At 44.1% G+C, this 17,987-nt stretch overlaps 1 protein-coding gene across 1 annotated transcript in view; it reads right to left on the bottom strand.

Moving 5' to 3' along the window:
- Window positions 1–15,703, bottom strand: part of CEP162 (centrosomal protein 162) — a 96,982-nt gene extending 81,279 nt beyond the window's left edge. Inside the window, exons 1-2 of the mRNA XM_018556627.1 lie at window positions 15,608–15,703; window positions 5,063–5,198 (exon numbers count right to left, since the gene is read on the bottom strand). Coding sequence (XP_018412129.1) covers window positions 5,063–5,198; window positions 15,608–15,667 — 196 coding nt within the window. The 5' untranslated portion in view covers window positions 15,668–15,703. The remainder of the gene's footprint in view (window positions 1–5,062; window positions 5,199–15,607) is intronic.
- Between the last annotated feature and the right edge of the window lie 2,284 nt (window positions 15,704–17,987).

Consider the following 17,987-nt stretch of genomic DNA (forward strand, 5'->3'; position numbering starts at 1 on the left):
GGGGGGGAGGGGGGATAGTTTTGCAAGCCACTGCACTGTGCACTTTAGTAATTGAGGTAGATCATGGTGGTTAGCCCAGTTGGCCTATTCTTCAGAGACTGGGAATGTGCTGAGTCAATGCCAATGGATCTAGACCTGGAAAGTGCTCCACAGCTAATTTTTACCAGAATGGAGTCTTCTATTCCAGTGGGATCTGGATACTGTACTCGAAAAGCAGAGCTGTAGAAAAGATGACATGCTCCTAGGACATTAATAAAAAAAAAAAAACAGAGGAATTCTGGTAGTGGGAGGGTTTATCCTGGGCTGGCCTAAAGTTTTTTGTTTGCCAGTGTCCAATCCTCTAGTAGGCAGCAATATAACCTGGAGGTTTGTCATGTCCCTCAATGAGATAAAAATTATGCTTAAGCACTTAAATTCTTGGCAGTACAACCTATGCTCTGTCAAATTTCATCTAAGCTACACTGGGTGTGACCAATGGGATGAACCTGTCAGTTTGACAGCTAAAATCCTGGTCTGTGATGCAAGATCGTCATCATCAGCTACTGTGTGAATGAAAAGCCTAATAGCAGTTACATTTTTCATTAATACATAAGAGTATAACACTATTATTGCTTCATGTTTTGTTGTAGTTCTTAAACATGGATCAAAGACTTGCCGTGCTCTAATTTATGTATACATGTGAGATAGGGATCTTAGATTGTAAGCTACTTGAGGGCAGGGCTGATTTCAATGTGCACTGTATAAATTGCTGCGTAAATTGTTGGTGCTTTATAAATAATACCAGTAATAAATAAATATTAATCCCCTTATTAAATCTTAGTTAAGCCTATAATGCCAAATTAACGTTTTCATACACTTGCACGCTGATTTTGTTAATTTGTTTTAATATTGCTTTTTTTTTTTTTATTATAGTCAACATACAAGACATTACAAAGTATACATGTGCATACCATACATATTTGCAAACCAGTATTTAGACATACGGTATATGAATCTTACAAGGCAGTACATTATACATATAGAAGTGGATCATAGAATAATAACCTAAATAAAATTATATGTATAATTTAGTTAAAATTGTAGCAATATAATGAATAACAGCCTGTATAACTACTAAGTGCATGAGTCAATTTCTAACTTTGTTTTGGAGTGTATAATTCTTTGTCCATCAACAATAAAAAGAGAAGTGATGTTTATTATTTCCAACCCATCTGTAATATAGAACAAAATTATTCATTATACTCATGCTTATGGTATTGATTTCTTTATATCGAGTTTTGGGTAAATCATCCCGAGTATCTATCCATTAATACCAGGTGCTGTATTTTTTTCTTTTTGGGGGTGGGGGGAGTTCTTTGATCCATATGTTAAAGCAGAACTCTGGGCAAATTAAATTGCCCACACTGCAAGGGTTAAGTTCTCGTTTTGTCTAGGGAGCTATAATAAAGTAATACTCATTTGAAACATGATCCCGCTTGCTCATAGACCGGTCCCTTCAGTCTCGTTTCCTCTCTGTTCCAGCAGTCAAAAGGTCCAGTGAGTCATCACCTCCAATACAGCGTATTGGACATGAGGATGCCAAGGGACATACCATTGCTAGAGTGGAGGAGGGGACAGGCTGGAGGGAGCGGTGTAAGAGCAAGCTGGGATTAGTACTTAACCCTTGCAGTGCAGGTGAGTGGTACCATCAGTCTTTATTTTTTAACAGCAGCTAGAAGAGAGAAGTACAAAAAAAAAAACTAAACCCCAAAAGAAGGTGGAATCGGCGTGTCATTTTTCTAAATACTTGCTTAGATATTTAAAAGAGATTTTATGCACATGTAAAAGCTAACTGATTTCAGTTTATTTCCACTCCTTGTATTTCACAGCTTCTCTTTTGCCCATAACTTGTCAGAGCCACCTGGAAATTACAGATAATTCCTCTGATTGCAATAAGAGATAATGGACAAGTCACTGAGGAAATCATATGGTAGTCAGAGCATCTATAGGGCAACAAGATGATCAAAGGAATCTAAAAATACCATAATGCAGCCAAAGCGAGAAGATAGAAAGCACAAATAATCCCTTTATTATTACTAAGATAGGCATCTAGAAGGTCCGTGTGACCATTTCTCCTAATTACATAGCAAAAAAAAAAGGCTACAGCATTTAAAAAAAAAAAAAAAAAAAAAAAAAAAAAAAAAAACAGGTCACAACGCAGCCAAAATGAATGTTTTTGTTCTGCTTGACTAGTGGCAATTAAAAGTGACTTAAAAAGGCACACCCCCCAAAATAGATATCTCTGTTCTAGTTGTAGAGACTACAACTAAAGTCTTAAGGGTAAAATGGGTCAGAGATGGGTGGCCATTTCTACCATGTTGGAAGCTGGATGCAATAAACAGCAGCCAATGCATTGGTAGCTTTAAAGCAAGGCACCAAAAAATATTAAATAAATAAATAATAAAGCAGGCTTTTTTCCCCAGTGTTAGGAGAATGGCACTGCGTGATTTCAGTGTAGAGGTTCCCTGCACAGGATGTGTTAAAGTATAAATAAACCCTCACAAAATACTTCTCATTTACTCCCTTTCAGTCTGTTAAAGCTGAACTCTGGGCAAAAAAAAACCTTTAATCTAAATATGTTCCTTAATAGTCACAACGTAGGTAAATTTACTTTGTGTGCACTTTTTTGTTACATCTGTTCGATAATAAAAAAATTAAAAAAAGAAGAGCTTTCTGATCTTGTTGGAAATTCACAGATGTCCTGTGTCCTCTGCACACTTACTGTGTTATATCAAGGAGGGCAGTTAGCCTTCCCAGTTCTTTTCCTGGACCACAACACAATTAGTCCCACACAGACGCAATCAGTGCTATACTGACACAAGTAGAAGCATGTCCACTGACACAATCAGCACTATACTGACACAACCAGGAACATGCCCACATCACTACCATACTGACCACTGACCAAACTAGAAATATGTCCACAAGGACACATTCGGTACCATACTGGCCCAGAAAAAATGCCCACAGAAATAAAGTTTGTACCATACTGACACAATCATAAACGTGCCCGACAACACAATCAGTACAACAATCAGAATAGAGGAATAAAGTGAGGGTTTTTTTTTTTCTCATTCAGGCCCACATAAGAACTTCAAAAGATACTGCAGACCGACTATGACCTTCTCTCTCAGCTGACAGACACTGGGCGCTGCACTGACCACATGCAATGCAATCAAAATTGCATTACCGATTGACAGATTTTCCTAATAGGATTAGTTCAGAAATAGGTGAATCCAGAGTGAAAGTTGAGTGAAAACATTTAAAAAGATGAGGATAAGAGTGAGGGGTCCCTAGGCTTAAGCATATTTTGCAGTTTTGTCATGCTTCACGGAACTAATTTGTTTAACCAAACCAAAAAGTACAGTGCCAAAAATAAATAAAATACACTTTAAACGTTCTGCCAAAGCAATACATTTTATTAAACGATTGAAGAATGTTGACTAGGGCTGCAACAACTAATCGACATAATCGATTATAATCGATTATTGAAAAAGTTGTCAACTTTTTCAATAATCGATTAATCGACTTCCGATCAGTTGGCCCTGTTCACGGCTCCACATGCTGTGCGCCGCACCTCCTCCCCACCTCACGCTCGCCGCTGCCAGACCCGCTTCTAACATCGTGGGAGACGGGAGGCTGCGCTTGTTGGTGGATCCAGGGATCAGGTGAGTATTAAAAAATAATTATTGGTTTATTTTATGTTCCATTTGTCAGGGGATGGTCTCCTCAATCCGGATACTGTCCCCAGAAATCAGGGATGAATGTAGGGCTGCAACAACTAATCGACTAAGTCGATTATAATTGATGATTGAAAAAGTTGTCAACATTTTCAATCATCGATTAATCAGCTTTCGATTAGTTGGCCCTGTTCACGGCTTCACACACGCCGCGTGCCGCACCTACTCCCTGCCTCACGCTGTAGAAGAGTACAACAAATCCCAGCAATAATGCAGTATAAAGTGGTACAATGCTAAATACCACCAGCTATAGAGGACTACAAAACTCAGCAATAGTACATTATACAGCGCAATGCAGAATGCCGCCAGCTATTATGTACTATTGCTGAGATTTGTTGTATTCCTCTATAACTGGCGGTATTCTGCATTGTGCTGTATAATGTGCTTTTGCTGGGTTTTGTAGTCCTCTATAGCCGTTGCCATTCTGCATGCATTGCTGTATAATTTTACACTTTCCATTTCACTATATTGCACACCACACTATCTTTTTTTTTTTCTTTTTTACTTCCACCGGTCCAAGCTTGCTCCTGTGATGGACTACAACCTCAATACAAACTAGTAGTCCATCACTGGAGCCATTTTTTAAACTTTATTTTATAGTTTATCCGATTAATCGAACTTAATAATCGGTTAACTAATCGATTTTGAAAATAATCGTTAGCTGCAGCTCTAATGTTGACACACATTAGTGGTGACTGGCGTTGTAACACAAAGGAGCAACACAGTTCACTGCAAGGACACAATAGTTTTCCATGTGTCCCATTTAAACCACAACGCAGTAGGCAGTGCAATGTGATAACGTGCAAACATGCTGCATTTTATCAGTTTACTGCATGTCTGCATGGTGCCGTGCAGGAACCTGAATGGAGTGCACACATTGTACACTCAACATACAATGCACAATATGATACACAATGATGGAGCTGTCACAAAGCACTAGCCGCCCACTAAAGCGGAGTGGTTTAGCGGGGGAGCTAGTGTGGATGGGCCCTAAATATCATTCATCTGGATCCTCAATCCCTCCAGTAGACACACTATGATCTCAAACCTCCCATCTGTCCATCACTCAAATTGAGAACTGGGAATTTGTTTTTTAGAAAAATATAAAGTACAATCAATGTTAAAGCAGCATGCATCAAATGTTAGAGGAAATTAAAACACTAAATTGATTTTGCTTCAAGTTCACAAAATATTTGAATTAAAATGTTTTTAAAATAAAAGAAACCAAAAACAAAATCATAAAAATAGCACAAATACTCATGGGCGTTTCCAATTTATAGTACCTCCATCCTCAGAATCATCGTCAGCAGCCCACCAGGGAGGTGTATCTTTTTTCTTGTTCCTTTTTACGATGGGCTTTCCAAGATTTTCTAGTACCATTGACTTTTTGTTACTGTCAAATGAATCATCTGAAAGAGACTAAAAAGAGATCAAATGGTTTAGTTAAAGACTGACTGGTGTCAGCGGTAGCAACTAGCAACCCACCAACATACATTTGAGTATGGGGCTTTTAGCACTAAAGCAAATGTGAAACGTTAACATAAGCACTTATGCTCCCCCTGGTATCTTCCAACCCCAAACACAACACAAATATCTTGTGCCTCCAAGACACTTAAAAAACAACTCAGGGCATGTACAAAATTAACCCTTGCAGTGGGGCTACCCCTGCACTGCAAGAGTCAACTGCTAATTGTGGTCGAGTCTAAAATAAAAATATACTCACCCAATCGACGATCCCTCTAGGCTGCTAGACCAGTCCTCTCAGTCTAATCTCCCCCTGACTAAAAAGGGCCTCAGTCATGAAGGGGTTAAGGACCCATGACGTCATCATGTCCATTCACTTGCATTGGATGAGAGGACGAAGGGGGACACAGCCGGAGCATAGGGGGGAGAGATGTGAGCAATCAACGTCGTGGGACCAAGGATTAGGGGACTATCTTTTATTTTAGACCCCAGCGCCAGAGGGTGCAAGGAGGGCAAAACCACTGTCGGCTTATTTGTTTGTTTTTTGTGTTATCTGTGTCTCATTATTATTATAAAGGATTTATATAGCGCCAACAGTTTGCACAGCGCTTTACAATATAAGGAAGACATTACAATCACAATACAATTCAAGACAAGATGGCAAGGAGGGCCCTGCCCGTGAGAGCTTACAATCATTATGGAGATTTTCCTGTAGACCAACAGAAAGTGAGAGGATAGCTTTCCAATGTGAGGAATATCCCCTCTCGGACAATTGTTACAGAAACAAGTGTCCACATTGGAGGATTTCCGCTCTATCCCTGTTCTGGTGGAAAAATATTGGATTTACCTTCACCCTTCCCTCACGCTCAGTGACATTGGTGGTCCAGACAATTAGAGAGAGCGACTCTCCTTAACAGGGACTTAGCAATAAAAACCTGACAGGGGCTGTAAACCCTCACCACCTTATCCAAGCAAAAAAATGCCTTTAATTAGTTCCCAAAATATAAAATAAATATATATAAAAGCTGCAGCCTCATGCTGTAAGTGAATACTAATGTATCAGTTTTCGCCGAATTACACCAGATTTGTTACATTTTCCAACTTTGCCTGACGGACAAACCACACTAGGTTTGCTACTAAAGATCAAAGATAAATATTACCGGTGTTAAAAATTGCAATTAACAAACCTAAAGACTGTGCAAAACATACTGCACAAAAAAAGAAGAGCAAAATAAAAAAAGGAAGTATATTTAAAAAATGATTTAACAAGGTTCAAATAGGATATCAAACACATGCAGGGAACACCAGGTGTTTCATGTAGGAATTTCAATATAAACCTTTGCTGCCACCTAGTGGTACAGGAAGAAAATGTAATGCTGAAAATAAAAGTGCCTAGATCGTACTAGTTATCCAGCATTCATGGGGATTGGTAGATTCCGGATAAATGTGGTTTCTGATTGCTTGAGAGTTACTATTAAAAATAGGTCTAACTAATGCCATACCTTCATATGAATATTGAAATGCTGTAATTAAAAGCAAATTAAGACAAAAAGGTACATGATCATTTCCAGGATAATACATGCAGCAGATCAGCAGAACAATGACCACACAGGATTTTTTTTTTCCTGGTTAGATAAGAGTTCAGGTTAGTTAAATTCCGGATAAGAGAGAGTTTACTTTATATTTATTTGACAATGTTCTGTAAAATATTATCTTATAAAACCTCAATTGAAAAAAAAAAAAAATGAATACGGGCCTGTGCACATATACAGCAGTAATCTGTGCAGATCACGGCTATGACACCTAGAAAGCCAACATTTTCTTGGTGCCCTATTCACACAACAACGTGGGTGGGATGGGGCGTTTGCACTGTGAAAAAAAGGAGCATGCTGCATTTTTTTGTAGCACACTCAGGGGTGTGGAAATTTAAAAAAAAAAAAACTACTTGTCCAAGGGCTAAGTGGGGGCCAAATCTACTTGTCCTTCATGACAATCTACTTGTCCCAATACAAAAAAAATAGTTTTAATCAAAACTATGGATGCACCAATACCGTTTTTTCGCTATCGAATACGAGTACCGATTTTTTGCTTTCGGATCTCGCCGACACTGAATACTAATACCGATGCTTCTGCTGGCATGCAGCAGGCTTCCCTGGTATTTAGGAAACCGGGCAGCGGGTAATGACATCCCGCCCAGGTTCCTGATTGCCACGGAAGCCGGCTCCATGTTGTTTGGCCTGCTTGATTGCGATTGGCCGGGAAACCTGCTTCCCGGTCAATCAGGAAGCCGGGTGGCGAGTAATGACCTGATTGACCGGGAAACTGGCTCGATCCCGATTGGCCAGGAAGCCGGCTTTCCAGCCAATCAGCAAGGAGCCGGCTTCCCGGCCAATCAGAAAACCAGGAGGCGGGTCATTACTTGCCACACGGCTTCCTGATTGCACGGGAAGCTGGCTCCATGTTCCCCTCTGGCACTGCCAGTCAGAGGAATCTTTCATCTGGCCGTAAGTTCCAATATCGGGGAAGGTAACGGAGCATTTGGGTGAGTACGAGTACTCGCCCAAATACTCTGTATCGGCACTGATACTAGTAAGAGAGGTGAGGTGAGTCACTGCTACATCTGCTATTTTCAGCTGTCAAATACAGGATCGCAAATTGCAGTCCTGTATTTGCATGTAATGGCTTAATTCTTTCATTAATGAAAGAAAGAAGCTTTTACAAAAAGCTTAACTATTTCATTAATGAAAGCCTCAATACTGAGGCATTCATTAATGACTGGTAACTGCTGAGAATCAGCTGTTACCAGCATTACAAAGCCTGATATAACTCGTCACGTACAATAGAAAGTGCCGGGATGTACACTGTACGTCTCCCGTCACGAAGGGTTTAATGCACATTGTGTGTGTGTTAAGAAAATTATGGCTACCACCATGGAATGGCGGCTGCAATCTCAAAGCACATGCAGAATGCCCTACGCATGCGTTTATTTGCATGCAGATGGCGGGGGCAGCAGAGTTTCATTTTTATTTTACATAGTATTTGAGGTTGAATAAAGACATATGTCCATCAAGTCCAACCTATTTGTGTATGCGTGTATGGTCCTATTGGTGTGTAGTATGTATAGGTCCCTTGTGTGTTCTCAATTTTATGAGTACTTGTACCCCTGTATATTACGGTCCCTGAGGAAATCGTCCAATCGCCTCTTGAATGATTCCACACTCTCAGCCGAAATCACAGCATGTGGCAGCGAGTTCCATACCTTGGCCGATCTAACTGAGAAGAACCCCCTTCGCCCCTTTTTTCTCCACCAATTTTAAGTGGTGGCCTCTCGTCCTTGTCATCGAGTGTGGCCTCTCGTCCCTGTCAACAAAGCAAGTAGAGTCTTGTCCTGTATTAAGAAGGGGATTTATTGCAGAGACAAGCCTATAGTTGTGCCACTTTATAGATCACTGATTCGGCCTCATCTGGAGTATGCGGTCCAGTTTTGGTCACCAGTCCACAGAAAGGATGTCCTTGAGCTGGAAAAAGTCCAGCGGAGGGCGACCAAACTAATTAGGGGAATGGAGGACCAGAGAACCATTTAACCCTAAATGCCCGCAACTGGGTTAAAAGTAGAGAAAAAAAAAAAAAAAACCACACACACCTCCTGGTGCACGGACCTTCATATCGCAGATGATGGGCGATAAGAATTGCGCACCTCTGCTTACTGACACTGGATATGGCTTTACCGTCGTCCCCTCAGCAGCACAGTGATCTAGGCCCGAACACCCCCTTTTCACCAAAGAGACCCTCTCTCCTTTGTCCTAGGCATTAGAGTCCCCTGCTTCAGTGCTCACCACTCCCCACACAATACAAATACATATTCTGAGCCCAGTGCTAGGTGTGTCACCCATACACCTTCTCCTGATACACCTGCATTAACTCTTCAGTAGGAACAAGCACCTTCTGAAAGTTAGGAGCCCTTCAAGGAATATAGCAACGGTACTCATGTTTCTGATCACTTCTGATGAAAAGAGACACAAAGGTGTAGGAGACATCTCACATCCAGGCCTTGTCAGAAGACAGCCACAAACGCTTTGTTGTCCTACAACATTTGCAGCGTTCCTGCATAAAAAAAACAGACCTCATACTGTCCGGTGCATAGGGAGACCAATCATAAGAATCTAGAGACAGCAGAGGAGGACTAATGAGGTTCTTTAAAAAGTGCACAGAAACTTGTCAGGAATCTAGAGAGGTCAGGGAGGAAGGAATCAAACGACAATATGCCGCTCAAAATGATAATGTCATGAATGGATTCAAGAGAGATCTGTAGCATTTCGGGAACACGTAACAGGGGATGGGATCATTAGAGAAGAGTGGAGATGATAGAATCCAGTAGATACCACAAAATTTACAGAAACTAGAGCTGGAACCTCTGGAGAGGTTTACAGGAGGAACCCCAGGAGTTTCCAGGGTAGTTTACACCTGGTTCAGACAGATTCTAAAAGTATCTAGGTTATGTGATCCTGACTGGCTTCTTGCTGCTCAACAGGGTAGACTAAGCATTGCAAGGAGTAGGTCAGTAAGATCCAGAGTATAGATGAATGGTGCCCAACATGCAGCCTGCATGACTTGAATTCTGTCAGACTTTAGTGATAGATCCAGTAACAGACACGGTTTTAGCATAAGCTCAGGAGCTGAATTGATCAGCTCCTAGGCTTCTGCAACAGCTACTGAGCGATCCATAGGATTGCTTAGTAGCAGAGCAATATACACACAATTCAAAACACCGAATGACAGTAAGAAATGAAAGCTAGGATGTAGGAGGTATGCGTGGGATCCGTAGTCGCATGTTTGAACTGAAAACTTTCCAGGCAGCATCGTAAGCCTTACGAGTATCGCACGAGAGAGACTGCCTAACAAGTCTTGCTGCGTTATGATGATGTCTCTCTATTCCAGTACTAGTTGATGAAAGAAGGGAACTGGTGTAGGAAGCCCATCTGCGTCTGGATTCTGTTGGAAAAACACACTAAATCTTGAATCTAGATAACGTATCAGCCGCAACATTGCATACACCAGGAATATACACACACATGTGAAATTAAACTTATGCTGTAGGGACAACCACACTAACCTACGCATGAAAGACATGATAGCCAAAGACTTTGACCTGCCCTTGTTAATGATATCAGCGGTGGCCTGATTATCCGTGACGAACGTGACCGTGTGTCCTGCCCACAATCCACCCCAAACCTTGGCCGCTGCCACTATCGGGTAAATTTCAAACATTGATGACGTCTCCGAGAATTTGGGGATGGATTTCACCTCTATGGGCCATGTGTTGTAAAACCAGTGAGTGCCAAAAATAGCAGCAAAACCGAAAGATGCTGCTGCATCCGTTACTACCTGAGGCGACGTAGCCGAAACCTGCGGGATAAACAGAGAAATCCCATTCCAGCGATGCAAGTGAATTACCTCCCTTATCCTAACCAATTTGTCCTGCGGCAACCTGGCCTGCATGGCCGCAGTGTCCAGGACAATGCCCAGAAACGTGAGGACCGTGCTGGGACCCTCCACCTTGTTGGACGCCACCGGGACGTTGAGCGAATCAAAAGTTTCTAACAAAAATCCTAGGTCAACCGGTGACCTGTGAGGGGACTCCACCAGCAGAAAGTCGTCTAAGTAATGCAAAACCTTCTGGCAATGGACATGGTGCTCGAGCAACCAGTGAAGGGCCTGAGCAAAGGTATCAAACAACCAGGGACTGCTCTTTGACCCGAACGTCAGTTTGGTAGCGAAGTAATACAGCCCCCTCCATCTTACCCCATGCCATTGCCACAACGAAGGTTCGATGGGCAACAGCTTGAACGCATCCGATATATCTGCTTTGGACAACCATGCCCCCTGCCCAGCCTGTAATATATACTGCACCGCCTGGTCGACGGAGGAGTACTTGAGGGTAAACTCCTCGGAAGGTATCAATGCATTCAGACTAGGTATAGCAACAGAATGAGGGGCAGACAAGTCATAAATTAGACGAAATTTATTTGAAAGCTTGCCACAGACCAGACCAATAGGACTAACTCTCCATGACACAAATGGAGATACCACAAAAGGGGCCTATAACGAAACCCTTGTCGAGCTCTGCCTGAAGCAATGTATCCACCCTGTCCGGCTCGGCCAGTGCCGACCGTAGATTGTCACATTTGTATGTGGCCTGAGGCAACGCTACCAGCCCCGTGTGAAACCCAGACACGAAACCCGCCGTCAGGAAAGCAGCTAATGAGGGATCCGGGTGACCCTGCAAGTAGACCGCCAACACCCCCACGTTGACTCGGCTTAGACACGACTGCCATGGGGCTTTCAAAGTGCAGCTAAACTTGGCTAAACTTGGAGACTCATGTGAGCGGACGTGGCTGAGAGAGCTCCGGCATGAGATCCTGATAATATCCTCAACATCTTCACTAATACTGTTTGATAGACACCTACGTACCTTCCCTGTAAACACCGGACCCCTCGAGACTGACAGGTACCGCTCGGTCATTCTCCGTTTTCTCAGGATGACGAGAACCAACGATGCGGCCCTCATTGGAGGTATGGACCTGCAAGATGGCCGCGGCACGCGTGCGCCAGCCCAGACTCCTCGTAAACAACAGAGGGATCGTTCCAGGGATGTCGCCTCGAGACTCGAGCAGTTTGCAAGGGGGACACCGAGAGGACCATGTCGCAAGCTGCGAGTGACAGATGAGGGGGGCAGTGCCCAGCTGGCATCTCGCTCAGCTACTGGCACCGATGGCTCAGATCCTGAAGATGGAGCGCTGAGTGACACATGTGCTCCCCCCTCTACCAAGAAAAAAAAAGAATAAGCCCCGCAGGTCTTCCCCGCAGCCCACGCTCAAAGATGTTTTCTCGGCCATACAACGCTGCAACTCATCCATATCCTCCCTCACCGACCAAGTACATGGGATGCGGGCGGATATATGGTTCCTACGGCATGACCTCCAAAAGGTCCGAGACAGAACAATCAGGGGTTTTGAGGCTTGGCGCCAGAGGGGTATTCACAAACTCGCAGATGTCTACTCCTCTGGCTCTATTAAAAGCTTTCCACAGCTGCAATCGCAATATCAGCTACAAATGTCACACTTCGATCAGTACCTACAACTGAGACATGAGACATGCCTTGTCCACTCATCCAGGAATCAAGGGGGTTCTGATCTCTCCCCTTCAAATCGCTGAGTTCAGTGATACTTTCCACCAATACAAAAGGGCTGATCTCTAGGATATATGCACTTCTCCTTCTGCGCTTTTTGGTAAGGTATCCGCTAGGTGTGGACAGGTCCTCCATACTTTTAATGATTTCAAACCCGTGAAAACATTACTCACATACTGTAAGAGCCCATGCAAATATGAGTTGCGCTAACACACGTGCCAACACAATACAGTATCGTACTTCAAAGGAGAACTATAAGGCGAGTGATTTATACTCACCCTCATAGTTCGAGCCAACGTGTGACATTGAAACTGTCACAGGTCGGCTAAGTAGATTGGGAAGTGAGCGAACACATACCGTCGCTCGCTCACTTCCTGATCATCTCCCTGCAGAGAGCAGTGACCGTCAATAACTGCTCCCCGCAGGGATTCCCCCTCTCCGATCCTCCAACGCTGACTAGAGGAACGGACGGGGGAGGGGGCGGGCACAGCAGGCTCTGCCTCTAGATAGGCAGAGCCCTCTGTCAATCAGACAGCTGGGTGGATCTCGACAGTATTGTCGGAATCCATCCCGGCTGCAGCACTCACAGTATATAGCTAAAGAGAACTATGGGATAAAAAGATTACCCCATAGTTCTCTTTTAAGGCACTCCAGGTTAAGGCAGCCTAGCCTGAAACTTCACGAAGAATCACACATTACCTTTTAACACAGTGCACCGCAACTCAGACCATGTGTGTAAGGCCTTTTGCCTGCAATTGTAACAGTACATTGATGTGCCATTCAAAATAAGTGGCCGTGCAACAGAATGGTGAACACAATACCATGAACTTCAGTTGCATAGCTTTCTCAGAGTTAATGCAATGCCTAAATGTGAATAGACTCTCAATAGTAAATTGTTGCTTTTATACAAACAGATCATTTATTCCCGATGAAATATATGAATAACTAATTTATGAAAACTGAGCTATTGCACCATCCTCTGGGCATGTTAAGGGCCACGATTGTGGCCCCCTATATTAAATAAGTTGACCACAACTGATATAAGGGGTCTACAAGCAATAGTGTAAGATGTGCTTAGTCTTCACCTAAGCCTCAAATCTTGGGACAGGAATTGGTTGCATGCTGGGCAAAGTTACAGTATCCCCACCCTGAAAAGTATGAACTGGGAAATTTTTAGCTGAGATTTAGAGCTGTCAAACCCCAGTCGCTCTGGTCAGGGAAGAAGATGATGGAGCATTCTGTGCTGACTTATTTAAGCAAAATGCAGGAGTAATGTTAGGGGTCCAATGAGGACACTTGTTCCAGTGACAGCTGCCCAAGAGAGGATATTCCTTACATTGCAAAGCTATCCTTTCACTTTTATTGAGTCTACAGGACAGGAACCGAAGGCAAAATTGACAGAATGAATGGCAAAAAAGGTTTGGATTTAGATATACTTTCACACTAGAACCTTTTCAGATTTGGATACATTGGTCCTGTTTTTTTTTTAATTATTGCTGTCTGATTAGGGTACACACAAAGGCAATTTGTGCTAGCTACTCACAATCGCTCTGAATGTGTGCAATCTCTACTACATCCAACTGTATGTATAGAGATTTCCCATCAATTTGTGGCATGGTGTTAGGTAAAGTAGCCACCCTCAAGAAGGTAGGACAGTGTCAGCATGAATTCACAGATGATTGGAGGATCTACAGCTGAGTGATACACAAATAAGATACATTTGTGTTAAAAGATAAAAAAGGTACTTGAATGTTTTTTTAAAGATTTAACACATAAAAGTTTAGGGTCATTATGAAGTGTTTTTTAAAATCCGCAATGCGTGCAACTAACACAACTTCCCGCCTGTGCACAAAAAAAAAAGTGAAATTGTGAAACCACAACACACCAAATAAACCGTGGATGAGGGTGCTTTTGGGCCTCCACCGACGAGGAAGGGCCACGAAACCCTGAACCCCCAGGATGCAAGGCTCCTGACAGGGGCAAGGACAACTCAAGTCCACCTAACCTAAGTCAGACAGACCCCGATCCTCAGGGTCCTACCGAACCAGGTAGAGGTTCTCCTGAACAGAGACCCCTGAGTGGGGGGGAGGTAGAGAAACCCACATAGGCCACAGAACCTTCCCCCTAACATCAGGATGGACTCCAAAAGGTACCCACACCCTCCGTCGTCTGTGGAGTCAAAAGGTGCTCACTCGTGCATAAAAATTGTGCTTAAAATAAATAGGGTGCCAGTGTACTAGCCTGGCAGGCCTTCCGGTCAAGGTTAAAAAATTGGCCCAGTCTAGCCAAAAGGCCTACCCAAGAGGTGTGGTACAGAAAATGCTTTAGATGTTGTGACCTAGTGTCAGTAAATCACTGTGGGGTCCCACTCCCACGTGATTTTCCAGCACACCCTGGGAAGCCATCCAAGGGGGCACAGCACCACGGGCCTATGTGCTCCCCGAACTCTACAGCCAGACAAGAGCACCCCCATTCCCACCAGAAGGGTTCCTGCCTACAACTGGGGATAAGCCCAGCATAACCAGGCCAGAATCAACCCAGGAGGAAAAGGAAACCCCTCCGGCACCCACCAGAGAATACTAGACAACCATCTCCCGGTTTGAAAATGGCATCATTCTTCCCCAAAAACTGATAAGAACAGATACAACACTTGATTTTAGCCAAAAGGCTGAGAAGCCTCATTTTAAAAAAGGTAATACTAAAAGGGAAACCTTTTTTTTTTAGATGTGGATATAGTACTGTGGCTTAAGGACCACTGTCAGGTTTTTATGGCAGTCTGTGGGAGATTCACCCTCTATAATTGTCCTGATCACCAATGTCACCAGGAATGAAAATGAGGAATATCCAAAACACTGAGTTGTCACCAGCACAGGAATAGAAGGGAAAACTTCCAATGGGGACACTTGTTCCTGTGACAGCTGTCTAAGAGGGGATCTGCCTCACATTGGAAAGATAAACTCTCACTTCCTGTTCAGTCTACAGGGCAGGACGTATGGGGAAACCTACTTAATGTGACACAGATGGCAAATATAAACTGACAGCGTTGGCATTAGATATAGTTTGACAGCTTTGAACCCCCAGGACCATCAGTCAAGATGTAACTGTAGCATTTGCACAATGTGACCCATGCCCATTTAAAAAGAAATATAAACAGAAAAATAAAACCCATTGTTACCTCTTTCAGAAACTGTTCAAACTGGTCGTCCAGCTCCTCTTTGGTTAGGCGATGGGACATAGCTGGTCCTGGAAGTGCTCCCTAGGCAAGCACAATGACCTACACAATAATAAGGAATACGTCATGCAGTCACCGGACAATGTAGACATGCAGTAAGTAAAGCCTATGTGGCCCGTGCTGCCATTACGTCACGGTACATACCAGACACCGGACACTTGCGGATTACACACCACAGCTGTATACTCGTAACCGGGGACAACACTTCCCTGCCGCCTGCATTCCCGCCCACCTCACTTTGGGTCAACCAATACAACCTCTTTATCCAACCACCAGTAAAAATGCAGCCCCAGCCGCTCCCACTGCTGATGACGGAGAGCGGCGAGCTGTGATTGGCTGTTTTTGTGGCTGGTTGAGTAGCTGGTTGGATTAGAACGGTGACGGTTGATGGCTGTGGGTCGTACTGTGGCCGTGTAATGTGTTGTTAGAATGAATGGCGAGGGGAGAGTAATATTCTACAGCTGCTGTGTGATCTGTATCCGAAAGCTTGTATGTTATTCTTGTCATTTGAACTTGATTTTGTTATATGTACCGCCTGAGCCGTGGTGATATAATTTTATAACGAATAAAATGCTTCTCGTTGCCATTTTTATTTATATTACACATAAAAATCAGTAATATAATAGAAAACGTATGACCAGAAGAAGTGGAAAAAAATAACTGGAGTTTGACTTGGTATTTAGGGCTCATTCAGCTGGACATGCACCTCTGTACAGCATGCTCGCCCATAAAATGACCCAACTTCGGAAGGATCCAAGTGCAGGCACCCAGGCCCGACAGATGTGCATATGACCGTATACAGACATGCACGCCGTCCGAATGTGCACTTAGGACCTATTTAGGTCTGTGTGTGTGCGCATTTATGTAGCATAAGGCCTCAAGCACATAGACACATGAGGACGCTGAACGTAAATTGTAGGCACATTTCCGCTAGGGTTGCCACCTTTTCTTCAAGTGAAACCCCAACACTAGCGCTGTGTGCTGCAATATTTTTTTTATGTGCAGAATATAGAGGAGAGGCAGTCAGGAGAAAGAGCAAGAAGAGACAGTCAGGGGAGGGATTAAGGAAACTACAAATCCCAGCAATACAAAATAATATGAAGCTACATGAGTTTTCCAGGGGTGGTGCCCTGATGTCCCAGGGTCTCAGGTGGCCTGTGCGGGCTCTCAGGTAGACACCTTGGGCTCTCAAGTGGACACTATGGGCTCTCAGGTGGACTCTGCAGACTCTCAGGTGGCTGTGTGGACTCTCAGGTGGGCTATGCTCAGGTGGTGTATGTGCGCTCTCAGATAGGCTATGCGGGCTCTCAGGTGGGCTATGCGAGCTCTTAGGTGGCTGTGTGGGGATTCAGGTAGGCTATGCGGGCTTTCGTGGGCTTTACAAACTCTCTGGTGGGCTACGCTCACTTTTAGGTGGGCTATGCAGGCTCTCAGATGGCTGTGTGGGGTCTGAGATGGGCTATGCAGGGTCTCAGTTGGGCTTATGCGGACTCGCAGGTGGTTGTGTGGGGTCTCAGGTGGGCTATGCAAGCTCTCAGTTGGCTGTGTGGGGTCTCAGGTTGGCAATGCAAGCTTTCAGGTGGCTGTGCGGGGGTCTAACCAGGGGTCTGGAGGCGGGCAGCATGGTGTCTGCGCCTGTATAAAGATGCCCGCGGCTCACGGGAAGGTGCCGATTCAGGCAGATGCCACTGCTTGAGGTCCTTGCTGGGAACCTCGGCAACCGCATCTGTCAAAAAATGTAAAGTGTCGGCATCGGCACTTAGTGTCTTATGTTTCAAGACTCGAAAACCGGACTGGACTGGACCCACACAGCCCCACAATACCAAGTGACGAGGTAGCATGGAGCCTACTTCCCATGCAAACAGGAAGTTGGAGGCCGAGTCATTACCCGCACCTGATTGGCTGGGAAGCCAGCTCCATGCTCCCTGGTGACGATTGAGCATGGAGCCGGCTTCTCGGCCAATCAGGAAGCCGGGCGGCGTGTAATGAATCGCCGCCCGGCTTCCTGATACCAGAAAGTTCCGGTATTGGGATAAGTATCTGGAGCATTTGTACGAGTACTCACCCAAATACTCTGTATCAATGCAGGACAGCAATGATCCATTGAAGCTTAAACAACTGCTTAGGACCCTCTGACTTTGTGGTCAGAACCATGGGACTACCCCTCTACAGACACTAAAAATGGGGTACCCACCTCCTCTAAATACGCCCCTCTCTCTTCAGCATAAAAAAATAAAGGTGAGACAAAGTCCCCTAACCCTTTCCTCCTCCCAGGATTTGAGGAAGATTAACATCTTTGTGGGAGTGATTATATTAAGTTTAC

Source organism: Nanorana parkeri, unplaced genomic scaffold (genome assembly GCF_000935625.1).
Source record: "Nanorana parkeri isolate BGI_ZX_2015 unplaced genomic scaffold, ASM93562v1 scaffold244, whole genome shotgun sequence".
NCBI lineage: Eukaryota > Metazoa > Chordata > Amphibia > Anura > Dicroglossidae > Nanorana > Nanorana parkeri.